This window comes from Chiloscyllium punctatum, chromosome 39 (assembly GCF_047496795.1).
Source record: "Chiloscyllium punctatum isolate Juve2018m chromosome 39, sChiPun1.3, whole genome shotgun sequence".
Lineage (NCBI taxonomy): Eukaryota > Metazoa > Chordata > Chondrichthyes > Orectolobiformes > Hemiscylliidae > Chiloscyllium > Chiloscyllium punctatum.
In genome coordinates this window covers 38,575,284-38,596,317 of record NC_092777.1, presented here as the reverse complement: position 1 = coordinate 38,596,317, position 21,034 = coordinate 38,575,284, and the positions used below count along the sequence as shown (strand labels likewise).

Sequence of the window (21,034 nt, the reverse complement as noted above, 5' to 3'; positions counted from 1 at the left end):
AACTCAAAAGAAACAAGATCTCATTTGAAATTTACAACTGAGCAATATTGCAAAATTTCTACATCCACAATAACAGCACTTGTTTCAGTGGTTAAAAAATTCTTGTATTTCTCTGTAGGGTCTTGTAAAAAGACTCAACTCATAGCACCCTCAAATACAAAGTTTTCCAGTGTTGTGATGGACATCAGTTGCATGGATAGATTGAAGCAGCTAGAGCTTATAGCCTGAGAGAAAGTGAGGGAAATTAGCAAATATTAAAAGTTATGGGTCCAGAGAAGACAAAGGAATTTATTGCAATTGGAGGAAAGATCAGAACAGATTTACAGGCAGTTTGCAAAAGAACACAAAAGAGGCAATGAGGTAAACATCACAATTTGATATTTAAGTGTGCAGTCTTGCAATAGATCTTAACTAAAAAGAAATCTAAGCCTCAATAATGCAAGGAAGACAGTTCGGGGAGGACAGACAAATGGTCATTGCAAATTGTGTGAAGTGTGAGGAAACAGTGCTACAATGAGTCCTGAATATTTCAACAGCAGCAGTCCAATAAAATACTATCCTCCTTTCATTTATCGAAATTTTGGTACTGATGCACTGGCAATGATGCACAGCTCAGACACTTCCATCCCAAAAGGACTTGCAATAAAGTGTAACGTAAGCTTTCCCCATGAATGAGGAATAATAGAATTGTTTGTCTGATGTAGATTGACCCAGGATTTGTTGATAACTCAGTATTATGACCAGTTTAGTATCCCAAGATACTAAACCTTCGAAAATGGTAACAAGTACTCAAGCAGGACAGCATGGATGCTTCAGTGGCTAGCACTGCTACCCCAAGGTTAGAAACGCAGGTTCAATGCCACCCCTCAGGGGAGGGTGTGGAGTTGACACATTCTGCCAATGTCCGTTTGGGCTTCCTCCAGCTGCTCTGATTCCCTCCCATTGTCCCATGTGCAGATTGGCCAAGGGAAGTGCAGGGTTCCAGGGATAGAGGAAGGGGATGGGCCTGGGTGGGATGCTCTTCGGAGGGTTAGTGTGGACTAGATGGACTGAATGACCTGCTTCCAAACATTTGAAATTTAGATTCTACTTGCACCCAAAAGATACCTCGGTCAAAAGCTAAATTGTTAACATCTACACAATGACTGGAAGAATAGAAGATTTCAGCTCAAGATTTGGAGACATTGGACTAGGGAATAATTAAATTGACTAAAATTTGAACATTCAGCTTTACAAAAAGTCTTTGGTGGTGTTTCAAGAATGCCTTCCATTGCTTCAAGTGAAAAATTGTTAATTGTGGTGTTACTTTAACAAGTAGAATAGTTACTATCTCTAAACATTAGTAAACAAAAATAAATCTTCTCTTCACAATGAAAGTTGCTTAATATTAAGCAACTATCAGGAGAACAAACAGCCACAATCTAAAGAGAATAAAGCTGGAGTTGTTCTTCCATGTCTTTTTCTGACATGTCACCAAAAGTCTCCTTTTCTTTCATTAACTTGAAGATGGCAGCCAGTTGCTCTTGCTGGATCCTACAATGGAAAGGAAAAAAAAAGTACAATCAATCAGTGAGATACCAGTGCTTGAGGAATGATGCTCACCAAAACTGCATGAATGTTCCACTCACTTCATTATGAAGTCTTTGATGCTCAGATAACAACCAAGTACCATAAAACAGGCCTGTAATAAAAGGCAGCATGGGAAACTGAAGTTTGGAGGATATTTGCAAGTCTGCTCACCCTTTTAAAACGCTAATTATTTTTGGCTGTAATGCACTTGCACTAACATTTATCAGCCAAATTACCAAAGGGAGTCTGGCTCTAAACCAGAAAATCTCCCAATGTCAGCACAAAATAAACTAGTGCATGAAATTGAAGAAACTAACATCTTTCTCAAACAGGCATATCCAAATCAATTCATTGCAAAAAAGGTGTTGATTATAGTTGCACACCAACATTTGGTTTGTGCAACACAAACCAACAGGGAAAACTTGGATATTCTGTTTGTAGAAGAGCCCAGTTTTCAGGTATGCAGAAGTTGAACCAGTTTGTGCCATTCCAAAGTTTTGCTGTTTTTTTTTAAAATGCAGCAAAGAAGTAGCCATTTATGATGGATTCTACATGGAGGAAAAAGGCAAATACATAAATTGACTTGTTCTCTAATTCTCCAAATTACTTCTCTAAACAAGTACTTGTAAAGTGTATGACTGCTGCAGTGAAGGAAATACAATAGCCAATTCAAACAAAGCAAGGTCCCACAAACTCTTGGGTGCTGTCCTGAAGTGTCAGCTAAGATTGTACACAAACCCGTAGTGGGACTTATATCCTCAACACATCCCATGGGTAAATTGCATTCTGCATTTATCCAAGTGGAACACAAGTGCAGAATAGTTTATACTCTATTTACATTGATGAACATCTGGTATGGCAGTTTGTTAGTTGAAATTTTCAACTAAAAACGCAGCACCTTCTCATCCAACCTGATGTAATGATAACCACCAAATTCCAATTGCTCTCCTTTATAGCATTCAATGATATGAAAATGGCAAAAGTTCAGATTTGGCTTTGTTTGATCATGTATTTAACTATTTAAAAAATTAAAACAATTATAACAGAAGTGACCTCAAGAAAGTGTAGAGGACCAGAGGGTAGGATCCCAGATAAAGGATTTCCCAATGAGTAATTTCTTCCTAGAGGTTGCAAATCTGGAATTACTAACAAATCCCCCTCTGTACTAATGACTCTTAAATGGAGGGGGATTTTGTTTTTTTTTGAAAAAGATAAAAGATATAGAATTGAAGGTTTATGGTGAGAGTGGGGAAGGCAAGAAAAATGGAAGAGGACCAGATCAGATATTCTCACTGAAATGACAGACACTTTGGTGGTTTGAATGACCTACTTAAGGAACAGGAGATCTTCAACAATAATAGCTGTCAGATGGAATTTGGCATTGATAGGAATTACCATTGGCTTACTGCAATTCAAGCCCTGTTTGATAACTGCTTGGGACAGATTACCACCCAAAATTTGAAACCTCTTCTTTTGGCAAGGATTAATTTTCATTTCACAACTAATTTTAGGGAGAGTTCAGCTTAGACTAGTTATTGTAACTATATATTAATGAGAGAGGACAGAATATCTAAAATGTCACTCAGTGCAAGGTGAATAGCTGCAAGTTATTCCCCAATTTACATCCCACCTCATTGTAGCTGATCCAAATTACTCTTTCCTTGATTTCTTCCTTTTCCATCTAGAAAATGCAAAAATAATATCAATTATGTAGTGAGCAGTGGTTAGAATGTAGAGGTAATTCACAAACTATTGAAGTTGTTCAGGCATATTATGAATGAGACTGCATTTTTCTAAAGGGGAAGCTAGCTAACAACTGGACAACTTCTGCAGGAGTTGCAGACATATGCAGTGCTGGAAGCTATTTAACCTCCATATGATGATGTTATAATTTTCAAATGATAACCTTCTGTATGAGCTTTAATGTTATCTCCTTGGGACTGATGTCAGATGGTTCCTTTAAATAATGGCCCTCTCCCTACATGAGGAGGAAGGAAATTTTGACAATTCCCAATACAGAAACAATTTAATTTGAGAATACAAGTCAAATTTAAATTTTATTTGCTCTTGTAAACATCTAGCACAACTTTAATTAATTCCAAGTCAATTGCATTGCAGCTCAAAAAACAATCGAGTTTTCCCTCAGAACACTTGCACTGAGCAGGTTTTTAGCAACTTTGTTTTTTGTATTTTCATAAGTTTATTAAATAGTTTTCCAGATGCCAACCCCTTTTTACTGTGTGGTATTAATACCATATTTATAGATACTGACTGCATGCTGGAATCGATTCCACAGGTGCTCAACCAGTCATTCTCCACATGAAGCATCAGGTAGCAGCCATCTGCACTTAATTCTGTCCACACATAGACCACCCTCCAGCAACACTAGGTGGATTAGAAGAGCCTGTTCAATTCCCTCCATCTTGAGTTATGCTCGACAAAGATCAGACTAGTTCACTCCCTACACAAACTGTAGCTGCTTTATGGATGTTTAGGATACACTTCAAGTCACCTTTATTATTTCAAAAGCACTTTCATCTACAAACCATGACAGGTAGGCATGGGAATAACAATCACCTCAAAAATGTGACTTTTAAACTACCTACTCTAACTTGGATAAAGGATTATCCGAACTGAAAAAAGAAAATCTATTACAGGGTGAAGTGTATATTATTAGGAAGGAAAAGAACCTGGTGTTGCTTTTAAAAAAAAAAGTGAACCACCACATGATTCTGGTAACTGAGACTTTATTGAACATTGTCAAAGGGTAGAGACATATGTAATAGATAAAGCAAATGTTGCCATTTCAAAATTACAAATCCATCTTTAACTAAAACATCCCCAGAAATAGTTAATACACTACAATCCTGTTAACATATTCTGCTTTAAGGCTTAAACAAACTAAACAATTTGCATTGTTGAGAGAAACAAAATGGTGGTCTTGCATTAGTTACACAAAGATATACAGTTTGCTGTGCACTAACTTTAACATGGTGTTTGATACTCTACAATGTAGCTCTTAACTGAAAAGTACAGTGAATTAAGTGACTAAAATAAATGTATACTATTGTATGAGAATCTACTGCAACATCTATTACAGAATCTTCAACAGCACCTCCCTATGAGGATAAACTTGGGTTTTTTGGCTTGACATCTGACAAAATTCAAGCCCCCAGCCACTCAATTCCTTCACGTGCATGAAAGGCTTGCCGGTTCTACTCAGCCGCTCTGTGAAGAGAAAAGTGCCTATATTAAAAATTAAACAGAACAGCAAGCTATACAATTGTTTCCTGTTCAATGTTTGAAGAAATTCATCCAAAAGTAAAGATTCAATGCATTAAAAAAGGATCATATATTTCAAATACCAGTGTTGTCCTAATCTTAAACATTGCTTCTAGGCAAGATACTGTAGGGTAGATAATTCATTAGACATGTGATTGCAGAGAGTTAGCAATCTCCTTGCCTCACTAAATAACTGGAGGGTAAAACGTGGCCAACCTATTCAAATGGAAGGACAAAATCTATTAGTCTTTGGGTAGTACCCATACCTAGAGATGTATCTTGGATAAGTTTTTTTATCCAGTATTTGACTTGAACTATAACCTCCCTCTATGCTTCACTCAGCAAAATACTCAGCCTTTAACTGCTACTCAATTACCTGGTGATCCAGTTTAAATTAATTTTGCTGCATGGTTAGACCACCATGTGAACCTATACTATGAAGACCTGCATAAGGGCATTATTTTCTAACCAAACTTTTAAATACCATAACTAAAGCAGCATTAAAATACTCCTTTTACAGTAACTAGGTTCTCACTCATGTACAGATAGGATTCCCAGAGTTCTGCTAAGGCAATTTCACTTTTTAAAAGCAGACTAAACGTTCTAAATGATTTGAAGCAAATTCACTACTTCCTCACCAGCAATTAGGGACAACAAATGAATGCTGACCTAGCCAGTGATGCCATATCCTGTCAAAGCACTTTCAACTTTCATCCACTTATTCATTTGTGGGATGCATGTTACTGGCTGGACAGAATGTTTTGCCCCTCCCTTGCTACACTTGAGAAGGCAGAGTTAAGCTGTTTTCTTGAACCACTGCAATCCACATGCTGTAGTTAGACCTGCAAGGCCATTAGGGAAGCAATGCCAGGATTTTGACTAGTGATATTTCCAAATCAGATGGGGAGTGGCTTGGAGGAGAACTTGCAGGTAGTGTTCCCATGTATCTGCTGCCCTTTTTCTTCAAAATGGAAGTGGTCATGGGTTTTAAAACATGTTAAGGACTTGTGATTACTACACAAATTGGAATTAAAGTATTGATTTTGCCTTTATTCTTGCAGACCAAGCATACATTTGAAATGGTCAACTAAAGTGGATTAGTTCAATAGTGAGTGGTTTACACCTCCATTTAGCCTAAATGAAAAAAAAATGAAATTTGGGTTTCCACCTTACCCTTAGAAATTAGGTCTTGAAGATCAATAAAACTTGATACATAATCTATTATTTGAAAAGGTGCTCTACAGAATTACATTCTGGTAAAGATCATAAATTATTTTGGGTTGACAGTGGTCTTTTTTACTAATGCAATTAGGGGAACAACTTGCATATAACTGGCTTCCTTAGCAATAAGATTTAAAAAGCAATATAAAAAAAGTGATACTTTCAAAACATTCCTGAAGTTCATCTATACATCGTTACCACAGGATAATCCACAGTACAATTATACTGACTAACTTGGTATTGTTAATGATATGTTGGAGTCAAATGAGATTTTTGGAAATATTGAAACCCTGTGGTAGAAGTACTAACCACAAATGACTGGAACTGCTCCAAAACAAAAGACTCCCCAAAGTTACTATTCTAGGAACTCAACGTAGGAAGGTCGAACAAGTTAAATCAAAAAGGGCATCACACTTGTTTAAGAAAGGTGTTTGAATGGAAGATATCCCCATCTAGTTTTGACTTCAAAAGCATTTCAACCAAATGCCTTTGGCCATCAAAATACTTCATTGATAGAGGTATTCCAAAACAATCTAATATGGATAGAAGGAATACTGACTTGTTAACAAAGGTATGAAATTCCAGTTTCCAAAGACCTCAGTGGCTGATATCAGAACAGATTAATTATGAGAGATCAGCCAAACTAGCATACACTAGCCTCCAAAAACATTGTCCACTATTTCTCAGTAATCCAAAAGCAACTTCATTTATAAAATCAATGTTCAGTAAAGGACAACTTTCCCACAAACACTAATCATTATATTTAAAGTTACATATCCATTAGCAATTCCCAACTTGTTGGTTCTCTCAGGTCGTCAACATTAACATTTGTGGAACACTTCAAAGCCTGGGCAATGAATGTATCTTTCCAGAGGATTCCCTCAATGTACAATTATCAATATTATATTAAGGAAAGTAGTATTCTCCATTCAGAGAATTGCTATTTGCTTTCCCTTTGTTAGGGGTTAGGCTAAGAGTTTACATAAAATGACCATAATCCTGATGTTCAGGAAAAATAGCAAATGCAGAATAAAATATATCAAAATTAAAACCTAGAACTTACCAGGAGATTCTTTGCATCCTGAAAAGTATGCATCAAGCCAAGGAAAGGCGAGAGCAGCAAAATAATGTGGACAAACATGCGGGAAGATACTGGCATAGTGCAGTAGAGGAAGGAAAAGCCAGCTGAGGAAAATCAAGTGAAATGTGTCCCAATCGTTAAGTCCAGTTAGTAAAGCTTTAAACAAGAATTGTGAATCCACTTATACACACTCCGCTCCTAAAGTTGTATTGCTCAAAGTACTCGATTAACTACAGTGCTTTTGGCATGTCCAGAGGTCGTTGGTCGTGCTGTACAAAGTCTTTTTCCTCACTTTTGAGGAATGGTTCATCCACTAACAGAGGTCATTTGTATATTAATTAGGAGAATCAAGGGTTAGGGCTCATGGTATGGTGGTATTGCCCCTTTGAGCTGCCCCAGAAGAATATTTATTTTGGGGGCAGGGGTGCAGTTCTTGTTTGCAGGGGCTCCTTTAACCAATCTCACCAACTTCAATAACTGATGCAATCACTGTCAGTACCTTCAATACTTGTCTCAATTGAGGGAGGGTGGAGTCTCAAGCAACATTAAATCAATACATGCATCGTTCCATTAAAAGCTTAAATACACAGCATTGGAACTATTAACACAGGAACACAAGAATAGGAACAGACCTGTTTGGGGGGTGGGGTGAAGAGCAGAGAGAAAAAAAAAAGGTGGTGGAGAGGTGGAATGGTTATGGCTGGTGATACCAGTGGAAAAAAAAGTGGTTGCTTTTTCAAGCTCGAAGTACTGTAGTAGCTGCAGTCATCCAGACAAGCCAGGAAAATTTAATCACTCCTGACTAGTACCTTCTGAAAAAAAAGGTGGCCAGGCTTTGGGAAGTCAGGCAGCAATTCACTTATTGCAGGTTTGAACCTTTTGTTTCTATTAGTAATATGGCTAGTTCAGTTTCAAAAGGAAGGGTCAATTAGCTCAGATGGTTGGATGACTGGTTTGCAGAACATAACCCCACAAAAACAGCATCAGCTGAAGTTACAATGAAGGGCTCTCCTTAACCTCTCACATGAGGCAGAGACCGTCAGGTTAAACTGTGACCAGCTATCCTTAATGAATACAGCCCTATGGCCAAATTGGCATCTGAAGAACAATTTGCTTTTAAAAAAGTGGCCAACAGCCTGTACTCAGAAGATACAAAATGACCAGTGGAGTGGATCCAGTCATACCTAATCCTGACATTGATTGCATTCAAATCCCACCAGCATCAGTATTAGCTGCAGGCCTAAAAGAAATGTTAGGGCCTCCTCCTCCGTCTTCAATCCCTCAAGCCTGCTTCACCATTGCAATCAGTCTGATCTATTCATTCAGTCACATGCCTACTACCCTAACAAATGGGTTAAGGAGGTCAAGAACACACTCACCTTCACCTAATTCCTGAAAAGATTTCTCTGCACTTATTTTCAAAACATAGCTTTAGACATGACCAACTCAAGGGTTGAATGACTAAGTATCATAAGCCTAGAGTGAAAAAGTTAAAATCGAATAACGTCCATACCTTTTGCCATCTAATGATTACAGGTCATTTTGCTGTAACGCAATTGACAGAATGGGAATACTTTCTAAAGTACTAACATTAAAATGTGCATTAGCTGCGACGCGATTAAATCACCAACATTAAACATTGCTTCTAAAGCAGGATTTTATAACAGGGTTGCACAAGAATGCAACCATCACGTTATGGAACAACCTGTAATCAAAATATCAAAAGTTTTGATACAAAACCTCATGTAAACACCAAGTAGATGCTCAGCTCACCAAGGAGAGCTGCAGTTTCAACATGCCCCATACTTAATTAGATCAGATGGTAAGTAACTGCAAAAATATTTCAACAATGAACACTTGTCAAATTCCATGTGTCCAAAGCTTTGAGAGCTCTCCTCGGCTCATTGTAATGTGAATATTTGTGGACATGTTCAAGTCCAGGATTTCTGACAAGCCTGAGAACTTTTATTCCTGCACTATAAGCTTTTAATTTTGCAGTGACACCAGCAATTCCTTCCACCTCGGTACACAAAAGCATCAGTTTGCCCTTCATATTGACTACTTGGTGTCCTGAAGCTCCCAAAATTGCAACAGGCAAGCTCAAAACACTTGATAAACATCTCACACCGTAGCATGTTGCTTCGGAAGAAATTGATGCCTAATTGCCAAGTTAAGGGCTTTCTAACACTCCAAACATTTAGTGAGCTCCTGAGGCAACTTTTAGTAGAAAAATGCTCAACACTGCATTGAAATGTAGCAGCAGTTAAAAGTTATCTTAAATCTAATCTAATGACTGCAACCAAGCTACCTTTATTGGGCATATGCTATTGTTTACTGAAGGTTAAAGAAATCAGCTTGCACACAGTTAGTGGAAATGTTTTTACAAAATCAGAGTCTAAGTTTGAAAATGAACATGGGTCAAATAAGGTTGAGCAATTTAATTGCAGGAATTAAACAGGGGCCTTCAAATATTCAATCGTTTGCTGCACTAAGTGGGCAGATTTAGAGAACCTAACCTTCTTAGTAGCCAACCCTGCAATAAAGTTAATTTATTTTCAAAAATATTGATCAAGAGTTTGATGATATCACTACATTGGCTGGACCACTGTATATGAACATGCAATTCATTCAGCACTTCAGCTAAATAATGAAAAACTCACCCACCTGACTTATTCGAGTCAACACAAACATGCACTGAAAGGGTATTCTTACATATATAGAATATTGAACAGCCTTGGCCATGCCACACAATCCCCCCTGAAGGTCAGCTAAAAAACCTTAACTGAATTGATGTTAATTGCTTTCTCCTCCTTTGCTCTCCATCCACTCTTTCAAACTAACCCACCATACAAGTGCAATACAAGTGCTTAGTCTACTGGTCATATCTTCCAGTGCAAAAGATGTTGTCATTGGATCTAAACCCAACATAAGAACTTGCGCTTGTCTGTTACTCCTGTAGCACCAATGTCTGCCACTTGGAACAAAGCAGTTCAAAATTCACCAAGCTCAGACACAGCTGATGGAAGTTGAAAATACAATATAAAAACAGAAAAAAGGGAGCTTTCAGTACCACAGTACCCATTCTGACAAAGGACAAAGGACAGTTAGCAGTTTCAAGAAAAGACCATCTCCAGAAGATCAACCAACTTGCAAAGGCCATGCACTACTTTCAGACAATTAAGAACAAGATAATTCTTACACTTGTGAACTTTACCCTTTCAATTCTACCTCCTGGCTACTTGGTTGTGGTGGGGGTATGCAAGGATTGTGCAATGAGAGACAACTTAATATTAAAATAGTGTCTATACTTCGTTTTATATTTGATAATGAACTTGTGACTTGTTAACTCAAGAGCTCATTTCTTCAGCATCACACAAATATTCAAGAGAATTAAGCACTAAAACCTCAGGTGCAGAGAAAAAAAAAAAGGTATTACTCACTCTATTTGGTTCTAACAGTGAACTATACCAATTGCCGCCAGTCAAAATCAAAATTATCCTGAAGAGCCAAGTTACTTTTGACAGTCACACATGCAGAAACCTTCACTTCCATGTCTTAAGATATCTCCCCTCAGATAAGTAACATTTAACAAATGTAGCAGATTGGAACAACAATGTTGTCTACATTAGAACAGTTAATTCCTGAAAGCATGCGAAGTGCACTCGAAACTTCCTTAGCACCAGCTTTTCAAAAATTTTTAAAAGCTACGTTGACATAACTGTAGACAAAACTGACTATACTTTGTCCTAAAACAATGTCCACAATGAACATTCCCATCTTCACCAAACTTCTAATTACAACAATTCATTGCTCAGCACAAAACAGGGTGGTAGTGACAGGAAGATGGTATGAGGTCATTCACCTTATTGCAGACATGAGGATCTAACCATGTTAACATATCAAAACTACAGTGAGATGTATTTGACTTTACAGAAAATTTTAGAATACAGTATTAATATTTCCAGAGTGTAGAATTCCATTTTTTGTAGGGATAAAAAAATTATATTGTTTCAGAACTCCATGCAGACCTGCAAATTGAATATAAGCAAGGACATTGAAACCAAGTGGACCTGATAGTTTGAATTATTTGGCAAGTCATTCCTTCCTATTAACCCAACATTGAGAAAAAGCCCTAATCTGTACTTACTATTTAGAAACACTGACAACTAAGTTTCAAGTCATCTTTCGAAATCAAGATCAAAGCACGTGCATGCAAAAAAGTGCATGTAAGCAATCAAGCAATAAAAAGAACGACATGATCAAGCATTTTCCAGGATTAAAAACCATACCAATCCTTAAGGAAAACAGAAAAACAGAAAAACATTGAACATAACTACAAACTAATTATTGCCTACTCAAGTAGTTAGATTCTAACAAATTCATGACTACATTTTCAAGGACATTGCAATAACAAATGTTTTAAAACTTGGCTCCAGAATTCAACTGAGACACTGTTACAGGAAAGCAACTAATTCCAGATTTGAAACAAAACCAATTTTCCCTGAATGAGACAATTTAAAAAACAGGAAGATTAATTGGTTTAAACTCGAGAATGCTTTTTGCATATATATGTTAACTTACTGTACACAGATGCTGGGTGCCCTCTACTGCTTTGCTAAGGTGCTACTGATCTCTATGGCTTCGAAATGGATATACAACTAGTGCCCTCAAGTGGAAAGAACAAAAATACCCAAGAATGGTGACATTCACATACCAATTTTGGTGTTTTTTTAAAAAAAGTGTGCAAGTTTTCCAAATTTGAACTCAAAAGAAAACTATCAATTTAGTAATCGGTTTCAAAGTAGCTAGTTTACCAACTCAGCAAACTTTAGGAAGGACTGCTTAATTCATGTAACAATGAAGGGAGATCAACCACTGTTCTAAATGCTGGAAGAGAAAAGCAGGAAGAGGAAGACAAATGCACAGATCATTACAGACTGCCATATGAAGTAGCTCTGACTAAAATGCTCCTCCACGATTATCTGGTCTCCCCATACAACCATTTTCCAAAACGAGATCACCATTTGCAGGCAAATTTGGTCTATACTGACCCTATTAATCTCACAGACTTCATTTGACCATATCCTTTCAATCTGCTTTAAGGCCTTTAGGTGAATAGGTATTTGGTCACCACTATATCCCTTTAGATTACAACCTTGTGAAATCTGTTTTTGTTGAATGCCTTAAATAGTGGCAGCCAAAACTCCCATTTTGTATTTGCACCTTGAGGGGTCCTGGAATGGGCTTCAATGACTCAGATTGAGAGCAACATTTACCATTTAGATGTTTTAGAGTTGCTGTTGCTGGGAAAACACAGGTCAGGCAGATTCCAAGCAGAAGAATTAACATTTCAGGCATAAGTCCTTATCAGGAATGAGGCTTGTGGGCCAGGGCTGAGATAAATGGGAGGGAGGTGGGGTTGGGGGAAGGTAGCTGAGAAAGCAATAGGTAGAAGAAGAGGGAGAAGATGGTGATAGGTCAGGGTGAGTGATGGACACAAGTCAGGAGGGCAGTGCGGAGTTGGTGGCTTTGGAACTGGGATAAATGTAGGGGAGAGGGAGATGGGAAATGAGGAAGCTGTTGAAATCCACATTTATCCCATGTGGTTGCAGAGTCCCAAGGCAAAACATGGTGTTCTTCATCCCAGGCGTCAGTTTGATGATAGAGGCGGCCCACGACCTGCATGCCCTTGACAGAGTGGGAGGGGCACTTGAAGTGAAGTGTTCAGTTGGTAGAGGGGGAGAAAGAGGGGAAAAAAAAAGAGTTGGTAGGTGCCCCAGGGATGTCGGAGATGATTTGGAAGGAGGCCATCTGGGACGGAGGGGGAATTGATCATCCTGGGAACACATGGAGAAATTGGGAATAAAAGAATGGCATTTTTACAGGAAGTAGGGTGGGAGCATATACAGTCTAGGTAGTTGTGGCTTATGGTAGAGGTCTGTGGTTAATCAGGTCACTGGATAGAGTTATGGAGAGGTCCAGGAAGGGGAGGAAGGTGTCTGAAATAGTGTGAATTTGAGGTCAGGGTGGAAGGGGTTGGTAAAATTGATGAACTGTTCAGCCTCCTTGTGGGAGCATGCAACCACACGATAAGTGTGGATTTCAACAGCTTCCTCATTTCCCCTCGTCCACATTATCCCAGTCCCAAGCCTCCAACTTGGCACCCCCCTCCTGACCTGTCCATCACTTCCCCTCCCCCCCCCCCCCCCCCCCCCCATCACCACCTCCCTCTTCATCTACCTATCCCTTTCTCAGCGACCTTCCCCCTAACACCACCCCTCCCATTTGTCTCAGTCCCTGGCCCACAAGTCTCATTCCTGATGAAGGGCTTTTGCCCGAAGCATCGATTCTCCTGCTTGACCTGGTATGCTTTTCCAGCAACACACTTGACTGATCGCCAGCATCTGCAGTCCTCACTATCTCCTTTAGATGTTTCATGCATATATATTCCTGTGATGAAATAGTCCACCCACTTAAGTCATGCTTTTGTATTGTGGAGAGCTCATAATAGACAGTGACTACAGGTTGATCCTACAGGGATAAGGAGTCATCAGTATGTACAGTAACCCCTAGGCAACTGCCCAAATGGATTCAGTGCTGTAGCTGAACATGATCTAGCAGTCTTAAATCTCTAGTTATTCCTGCTGCTTGCTCAGTGGTGGTTAAAAGGATTATCAGAGGGATGTGGCAGTTGATTTGGATCAGACATTTATACTCTTCACAATTAGTTTGAGTACAATTCCAAGTTTTTCCATCATTGCTCAGTTACCCAAAAAGAGGTCTTGAAACCCCACTGCAATTCCTCAGAATGAAAGCCAGAAGATTGAAAGCTTGGATCACAATCCAGGTAGCATTCCATTTAATAGAAATTTCTAACTTATCAGCAGTTATAAAAACCAAAAAAAAGGACACATTAACATTATATTCTTCAAAAGTCTCATCTCCCACTTGCACAATCCATAGAAACACTCAAGCACATCATTTGACTGCAAATTGCCCAAGACTTTCTTGTATAGTCTCAAGTCACACAGAACATAGAATCTCTGGTCACAATATTTATAGCTAATCTCATGGAGGCTGATTCATGCAACATATGTACCAGGAATATTCTAAACACCATCCACAGATGTTACACAGGTTCATTATAAGCATTTAACTTACTGAGGCTGCAATTTCATTTCTGCATAAAAATGGAAAAAAAAAGAGAACAAGCTGTCATTGACAAGAAGATTAATGTAATTTAGTTCATTTAACCCTCTGGCCAATAAGAAACAAATATTTTTCAAGTTAACACTATTTAGGCTTTTTCCCACTAGGAGGAAGCTATGTAGGAATGGTTAATCTGTTCAAATCAAAAAATCTGACAAGAACCAGAAAAATCTTATTAGGCATTATAAAAGCACATCTGCCAGTGAAACATGTTTAAAATCAATTTAAAACACTCAAAAGTTAATGAGCTTGGAAATTATAGTCAAAGATCCTTGCAGAAGGTTCCAAAATGACTGTCCACAAAATAAAATAAGGTCCCAACCAGCTGGGATCCAGTTAGGTTTTATGAAACATTTCATAGTGTGTAAGACCAAATTGTGCTTCAGTAAATACAATGCTCATAAGAGCATATGAGCACAAGTGATTTTGCTTTAAGTGCAGAGAGATCCAACACTGTATAATTGCAATATTTAAAACTGCTTATTCATTGAAAGGCAATTCCATATACCAATTAAATTTGTACTTGTATATAGATTGACTTCACCCATGGCATCAGCCACCAGATATATTAGGAAATGTTTCTTGCACATATTGGTTATGTTAAACTCAAACACTGCAATAAATTCTCACTTTTTAACTATGCGTTGGACCTGCAATCTAATCTGGCCTCTAGCAGAGTCCACAGTAAATCAAAAGTTCCTCACTCAAATTAGCATCTTGATATTTCACTAGTTAGTTAGTTAGATCTTTCTCCTTCAAGGAGATCTTGAAACCTGACTAAAGTTTTGGTATTTTCCCCAATCGTTCTAGAAGTGGCTGATTTATTTTTTTCAATGTGCACCTACACAGTACATTAGGACACAAAGTATATCTTACTCCATAGGTTACTAAAAGGAAGTTGAACAAGTTCATTTCAACCAACATTCCTCCCAGTGCAGACATTCAACCATTCCACCAGCAGTGAGGGGGTGCAGATTGCACTCAGCAAACCAAATGTACCCTCAGTCAGTCAATCAAGAGTCCACATTATAAAGTCAACAAAACACTTGTTTTAGAGCTGGAAATAAACTTTGTTACATTGTTGACAGATTCACATTCAGAATTACATTCCTTCATGAATGGCTTCACAAAGAGCAAAGGACAAAAAGTTGAAGTTACTGCAGTAAGTTTCCTTGCATCCCCCAAGAACATCCTTACCTTTAAACCAGCTCAGAAGCCAACAAGGTATTGAATACCAGTAACAACATACAGTTTTAGTCAAAATTGGAGATTGGACAGAGATAGTAAAACAAGTCATTTTAGAGTTCAGAATACATGGTTGGGCAGAAATTTTTTTGGGGGGTGGGGGGGGGGGGGGGGGTGAAGGCAGGTGGTTGGAGTTGACTGAACAAAAGAAATTAAGGAAAAATGGTCAAAATTATATCTGGGTCTACTACAAAAAATCTCTACTGCACTATATCATGCTCAAAATGCAAAATGAGAGAATGAAGCCAAAAGGGGAGAGAGAAATAGGAGATGTGACAATAGGGAGATGACATAGCTATAATTGGGAGTGGGGCACAGGATAAAGAACTGCATCTTTGCCAATAATGCATTCCTTATTCTCACTTTACTTCAGTTAGCTAAAACTATATAGATACGTGGAATTTACTTGAAGTGCCCATACCTTCTCATTGAGTGTAACCTTGTGAAGCCTGTATTGAATGGTCAAGTGCATTAATAGGGTTCAATTCCTCTTACATTTCTTGCAAATTGGAAGAAACTCTCCAAAAATTGTATGGATTAAAATTGAAGTGGCCAGTTAATACAGGTTCCAGGTAAAAATGGTTAATAGATTCAGCAGATAACACTTTGTAAATGACAGACAGGAAAGAAAAAAAGTGTCAAGTTGTGACAGGTGACATGCATGGGGCATACTGAAAAAGAACCTTACCAATAGATTGTTACAGAAATAGTGTCATCAGGCTTAGAACCTACACCGAGGTGAAGTCAGGGGTTAACTCAACCCTGCAATAAAAAAAGGTCAGGAGAAAAGTTTGCAAAGCTCAATCCAAACATGCACAGCAATACCACATTGTAACAGAAGCTGATCTAAGCTTTTTGCCGATGTTCAAAATAAATCATGTAATACATTGAAAAAAAAAATCAAAGAATAAGATTTTTTAAAAAAAGTACACAAAAATGATCTTGATGAATCAAAGGCTAGATGTTTGCACAGCAACATGGGACTTGCTTATGCTCCGCAGACAATACTGCAACACCATTCCCATTGCAGTCAGTCAATCTCGATTAAAAATGCACAGCCAAAAAGTTTGCAGTGATATCAGGAGATGCTGCCTGTTTTTATGGCATTTCACATCCCAATTTTCAATTAAGTTTACTTGGTGTTGACCTTCAAAATCTTGAAAAGGCATTTGCTGTCTGCTGATATCGTTTATTTTGCAATATACTGAGCTTCATTAAAAAAAAAAGAAAATTCATTATAAGTACTCATGGAAAAAATTCAAGCCAGCTTGGAGTATCATCCAGTCATGAACAGGACAGGACAACAGACCATTGGTTAGAACAGCCAGGATGAAACATTTCTGGAACAATGACAAGTTGACAAGATGATCAGTACATGTTCATATAGGTGAAACTGCTCAAAGTAACAAACACCAGACTCTAATAAATAGATCAGGACAACTGACTTGACTGGAACTCCAGTCAAGCTCTCCACTAGAAACAAAAGCTTTGAAAGAATGAAGGAATGTAGCTAGATGTAATGTAACATACCACATTAGGATGTTTCAAGGTGCTTCATGGCCATTTAAGTTAGAGCAAGCAATCTTCTGTAACCAACTTAAAAAAATGGTAGTTTGCTTTACAGCAATTTACTACAAATCGCAAGATTCATTGTCAGCTAACCTAGTTGTTGATCCGAGTTAAGGGATACTTGTCAGCCAGAGCAGAGGTTCCCTACAATTTTGATTTGTGTTGCAACCTTTACCTTGGTTGCCAGTACTTTAAAGATTCATTCCCTTAGTATTCTCTGAAATGTCACCTAGTTCAGCTATTCCAATCTCAGTCAGGATTCACTCCCTATGGCTACAGCCACTATTGGCCAAGTTGTATGTGTAGAGCAAAATGCAACTTAAGTGATCTGTCAGGTGGACAAAGCATTCATTCAAATGGGCCAAATATTCTTACAAGCCCAGTTACGTCAGCCACTTGGAATTCACATTTGAGCAGGGTGGCTGCACAGACAAGTGGAGAGGAGTCAAGGTCTTCTAGGAAGATGCCGTGGCCCAGGACGTTCCTGGCCTTGCAGGAGCACTCGCTTGGATGTGGAAGTCTACCGCCCTCAATTTGAAAATTGCACCCCCCATTACCCATAAAAAGGATATTAGCTATAACTCACTTCCCACCTTGAGCTCCCAGCATGCAGTGCTTGAGAAAAGCTGTATTCAAATCAAAACACAGCACTGGATATTAAAATTTTCAGAAGATCACCCAAACATTGAATAGCTTTCAATGTCACCCTGGCTCTCCGGATACGCATGGGAATCCCTATTGTGTCCAAATTACAACCCAAGGAGACATGAATCGTAGAATTACAAAATAGCAACAGGAAAGAAGATCAGATCAGAAATTAGACTCTGGCATATCACACAATGTACAGCTTTAGAACTACAGTAGGTTAGTTGTACATAACTATTACCAGACATCTGCACTTGTTAGACATTTATGGTATTGAAAGTTTCAAACTCAGCCAACCCAATGTGAGTTGGAGACAAAAACTGAAGAAGATGCTGAAATCCAAAGTAGACAAGCAAGCAGGAGGCTGGAATCACAGCAAGCCAGGTAGCATCAGGAAGGTGGAGAAGTCAACATTTCAGGTATAACCCTTCAGGACTGGGGGTAGGGGTGAGGGGAGCTGCAGAGAAGGAAAAGATGGGGAGAGGGGTGGAAAAGTGAGGTAGTGATACGTGAACACAGATAGATGGTACGGCCTGGTTGGCCAATGGGAGGAATGAATCCAGTTGGTGGCTGGAAGGAAAAAGGGTCAGTAAGTAGAATGGAGGGGGTGGGGGGGGGGGGGGGGGGGGGGTGGGGTGAGCTGCTAAGAGTCAGAGGATGGGAAGAGACATTTGAAATCAGAATGCAAACATTGAGTTCTCCATGCTATAGGCTACCCAGGAAGACATCGTTCTGCCAATTTGCAGTCTGATTCACTGTGGCAGTACAGGCAGCCAAAGATAGGTCATGTCAGAAAGGGAGTGGGAAGGGGAATTAAAATGGGTGGTGACTAGGAAATCAGGTTAGGTCAGTCCCTGTGGGCCCTGCTGAGATGCTTAGCAATACACGTCCTGGTTTATGTTTGGTCTCACCGAACGAAAGACGACCACATTGAGCACACTGGATACAGTAAACTAGGTTGGAGGAAAGGCAGGTGAACCTCTCACCTGGAAGGACTGTTTGGGGCTCTGGATGGAGGTGAGGGGTGTGGTCTGCCAGGTTAATGACTCATTTCTTGGGGTCAAGATCTGAACTCAGTCAAATTCTGCATTAGACAGCTTCAATCCTTAACCTGGTTAAAAGGTCAGTGATCCCACAAGTCCATTTGAAAACAAGACCGCACAGAGCTAACGCAGGACTGACTGATCATCACAGAATAGATAGCTAACTTCGCAGAACTAGGAAGAAGGCTAAAAAGCAGGACGTCCAAGGTGGTTATCTCCAGTTTGCTTCCAGTTCCTCAGGCTAATGTGGCCAGAAACCGGGAGATAATGGACTTGAACGTGTGGTTGGGGAACTGGTGCAGGAAGCAAGGTTTCAAGTTCTTGGATCACTGGGGTATATTTTATGGTAACCATAAATTCTACAAGAGAGACGGCTTGCACCTTAATAGATCAGGGATCGGCATTCTGGCAGGCAGGTTTTCTGCTGCAACACCGCTATATTTAAACTAAGTAGCGGGGGGAAGGGGACAAGCTGGATGTTTAAAAAGGAAATTGAAGGGGTAGTTAGAACAAGAGAAGTCAAGAAAGACAACTGTATCAAGGAGGCAGAAAACTGGAAAAGGCATCATGCTGTAAAGTTGAGTGAAATAAGGGTTGAGGGGAAGGGTGAGAGCAGTAACAAATTAAAAATTCTATATATGAATGCACGAAGCATTAGACACAAGGTGGATGAGCTTGAGGCTCTTTTGGAAATTGGCAGATACGATATTGTGGGGATAACTGAGACGTGGCTTCATGGGGACAGGGCCTGGGAAATGAATATTCAAGGCTACACGTGCTATCGTAAGGACAGACTGACGGGCAGAGGGGGTGGGGTGGCCTTGTTGCTAAGGGAGGATATTCAGTCCCTTGCGCGGGGGGACCTAGAGTCAGGGGATGTAGAGTCAGTGTGGATAGAGCTTCAAAACACTAAGGGTAAAAAGACCCTCATGGGAGTCATCTACAGGCCCCCAAACAGTAGTCTGGATGTTGGAGGTAAGTTGAATCAGGAGCTGAAATTGGCTTGTCGCAAAGATGTTACTACAGTTGTTATGGGGGATTTTAACATGCAGGTAGACTGGGAGAATCAGGATGGTATCGGGCATCAAGAAAGAGACTTTGTGGAGTGCCTCAGAGATGGATTTTTAGAGCAGCTGGTGCTGGAGCCGACCAGGGATAAGGCGATTCTGGATCTGGAATGGTGTAACGAACCGGAATTGGTCAGTGACCTCGAAGTGAAGGAGCCATTGGGAAGTAGTGACCATAATACAATAAGCTTCAATCTGCAATTTGAGAGGGAGTGGGTACAATCAGAAGTGACAATATTTCAGTTGAATAAAAGGGAAATATGGAGCTGAGGGAGCAACTGGCCAAAGTTCAATGGTTCAATACCTTAACAGGGAAGACCGTGGAGGAACAATGGCGGATATTTCTGTGTATAATGCAGAAGATGCAGGATCAGTTCATTCCTAAAAGGAAGAAAGATCCCAGGAGGAGACATGGGCGGCCGTGGCTGATGAGGGAAGTAAAGAAACATATAAAGTTAAAAGAGAAAAAGTATAAGTTAGCGAGGATAAGCGGGAAAACGGAGGACTGGGAAGCTTTTAAAGAACAACAGAGGATTAGTAAGAAGGAAATACGCAGAGAAAAAAAATGGAGGTACGAAGGTAAACTGGCCAAGAATATAAAGGAGGATAGTAAAAGCTTTTTTAAGGTATGTCCAAGGCAAAAAAATGGTTAGGACAAAAATTGGGCCCTTGAAGACAGAAGCAGGGGAATATATTACTGGGAACGAAGAAATGGCAGAGGAATTAAATGGGTACTTCAGATCTGTGTTCACTGGGGAAAACACAAGCAATCTCCCCGAGGTAACAGTGGCTGAAGGACCTGAACTTAAGGGAATTTGTATTTGCCAGGATTTGGCGTTGGAGAGACTGTTAGGTCTGAAGGTTGATAAGTCTCCGGGACCTGATGGCCTGCATCCCAGGGTACTGAAGGTGGTGGCTCGGGAAATCGTGGATGCTCTGGTGATTATTTTCCAGAGTTCAATAGAATCGGGGTCGGTTCCTGAGGATTGGAGGGCAGCTAATGTTGTGCCACTTTAAGAAGGGTGGGCGGGAGAAAGCAGGAAATTATAGACCAGTTAGTCTGACCTCAGTGGTGGGAAAGATGCTGGAGTCTATTATAAAGG

The 21,034-nt window shown here is 39.5% G+C and overlaps 1 protein-coding gene across 4 annotated transcripts in view; it reads right to left on the bottom strand.

Moving 5' to 3' along the window:
• Positions 1 to 270: 270 nt before the first annotated feature.
• LOC140463966 (uncharacterized) overlaps positions 271 to 21,034 on the bottom strand; it is a 113,278-nt gene continuing 92,514 nt past the window's right edge. Inside the window, exons 4-5 of one of the 4 annotated variants that reach the window (XM_072558479.1) lie at positions 16,296 to 16,369; positions 4,300 to 4,797 (exon numbers count right to left, since the gene is read on the bottom strand). In XM_072558479.1, coding sequence (XP_072414580.1) covers positions 16,336 to 16,369 — 34 coding nt within the window. In that variant the 3' untranslated portion in view covers positions 4,300 to 4,797; positions 16,296 to 16,335. Of the gene's footprint in view, positions 1,534 to 3,198; positions 3,251 to 4,299; positions 4,798 to 16,295; positions 16,370 to 21,034 lie in introns of those variants that run through there. The other 3 variants (XM_072558478.1, XM_072558480.1, XM_072558481.1) reach the window with 3 other exon arrangements.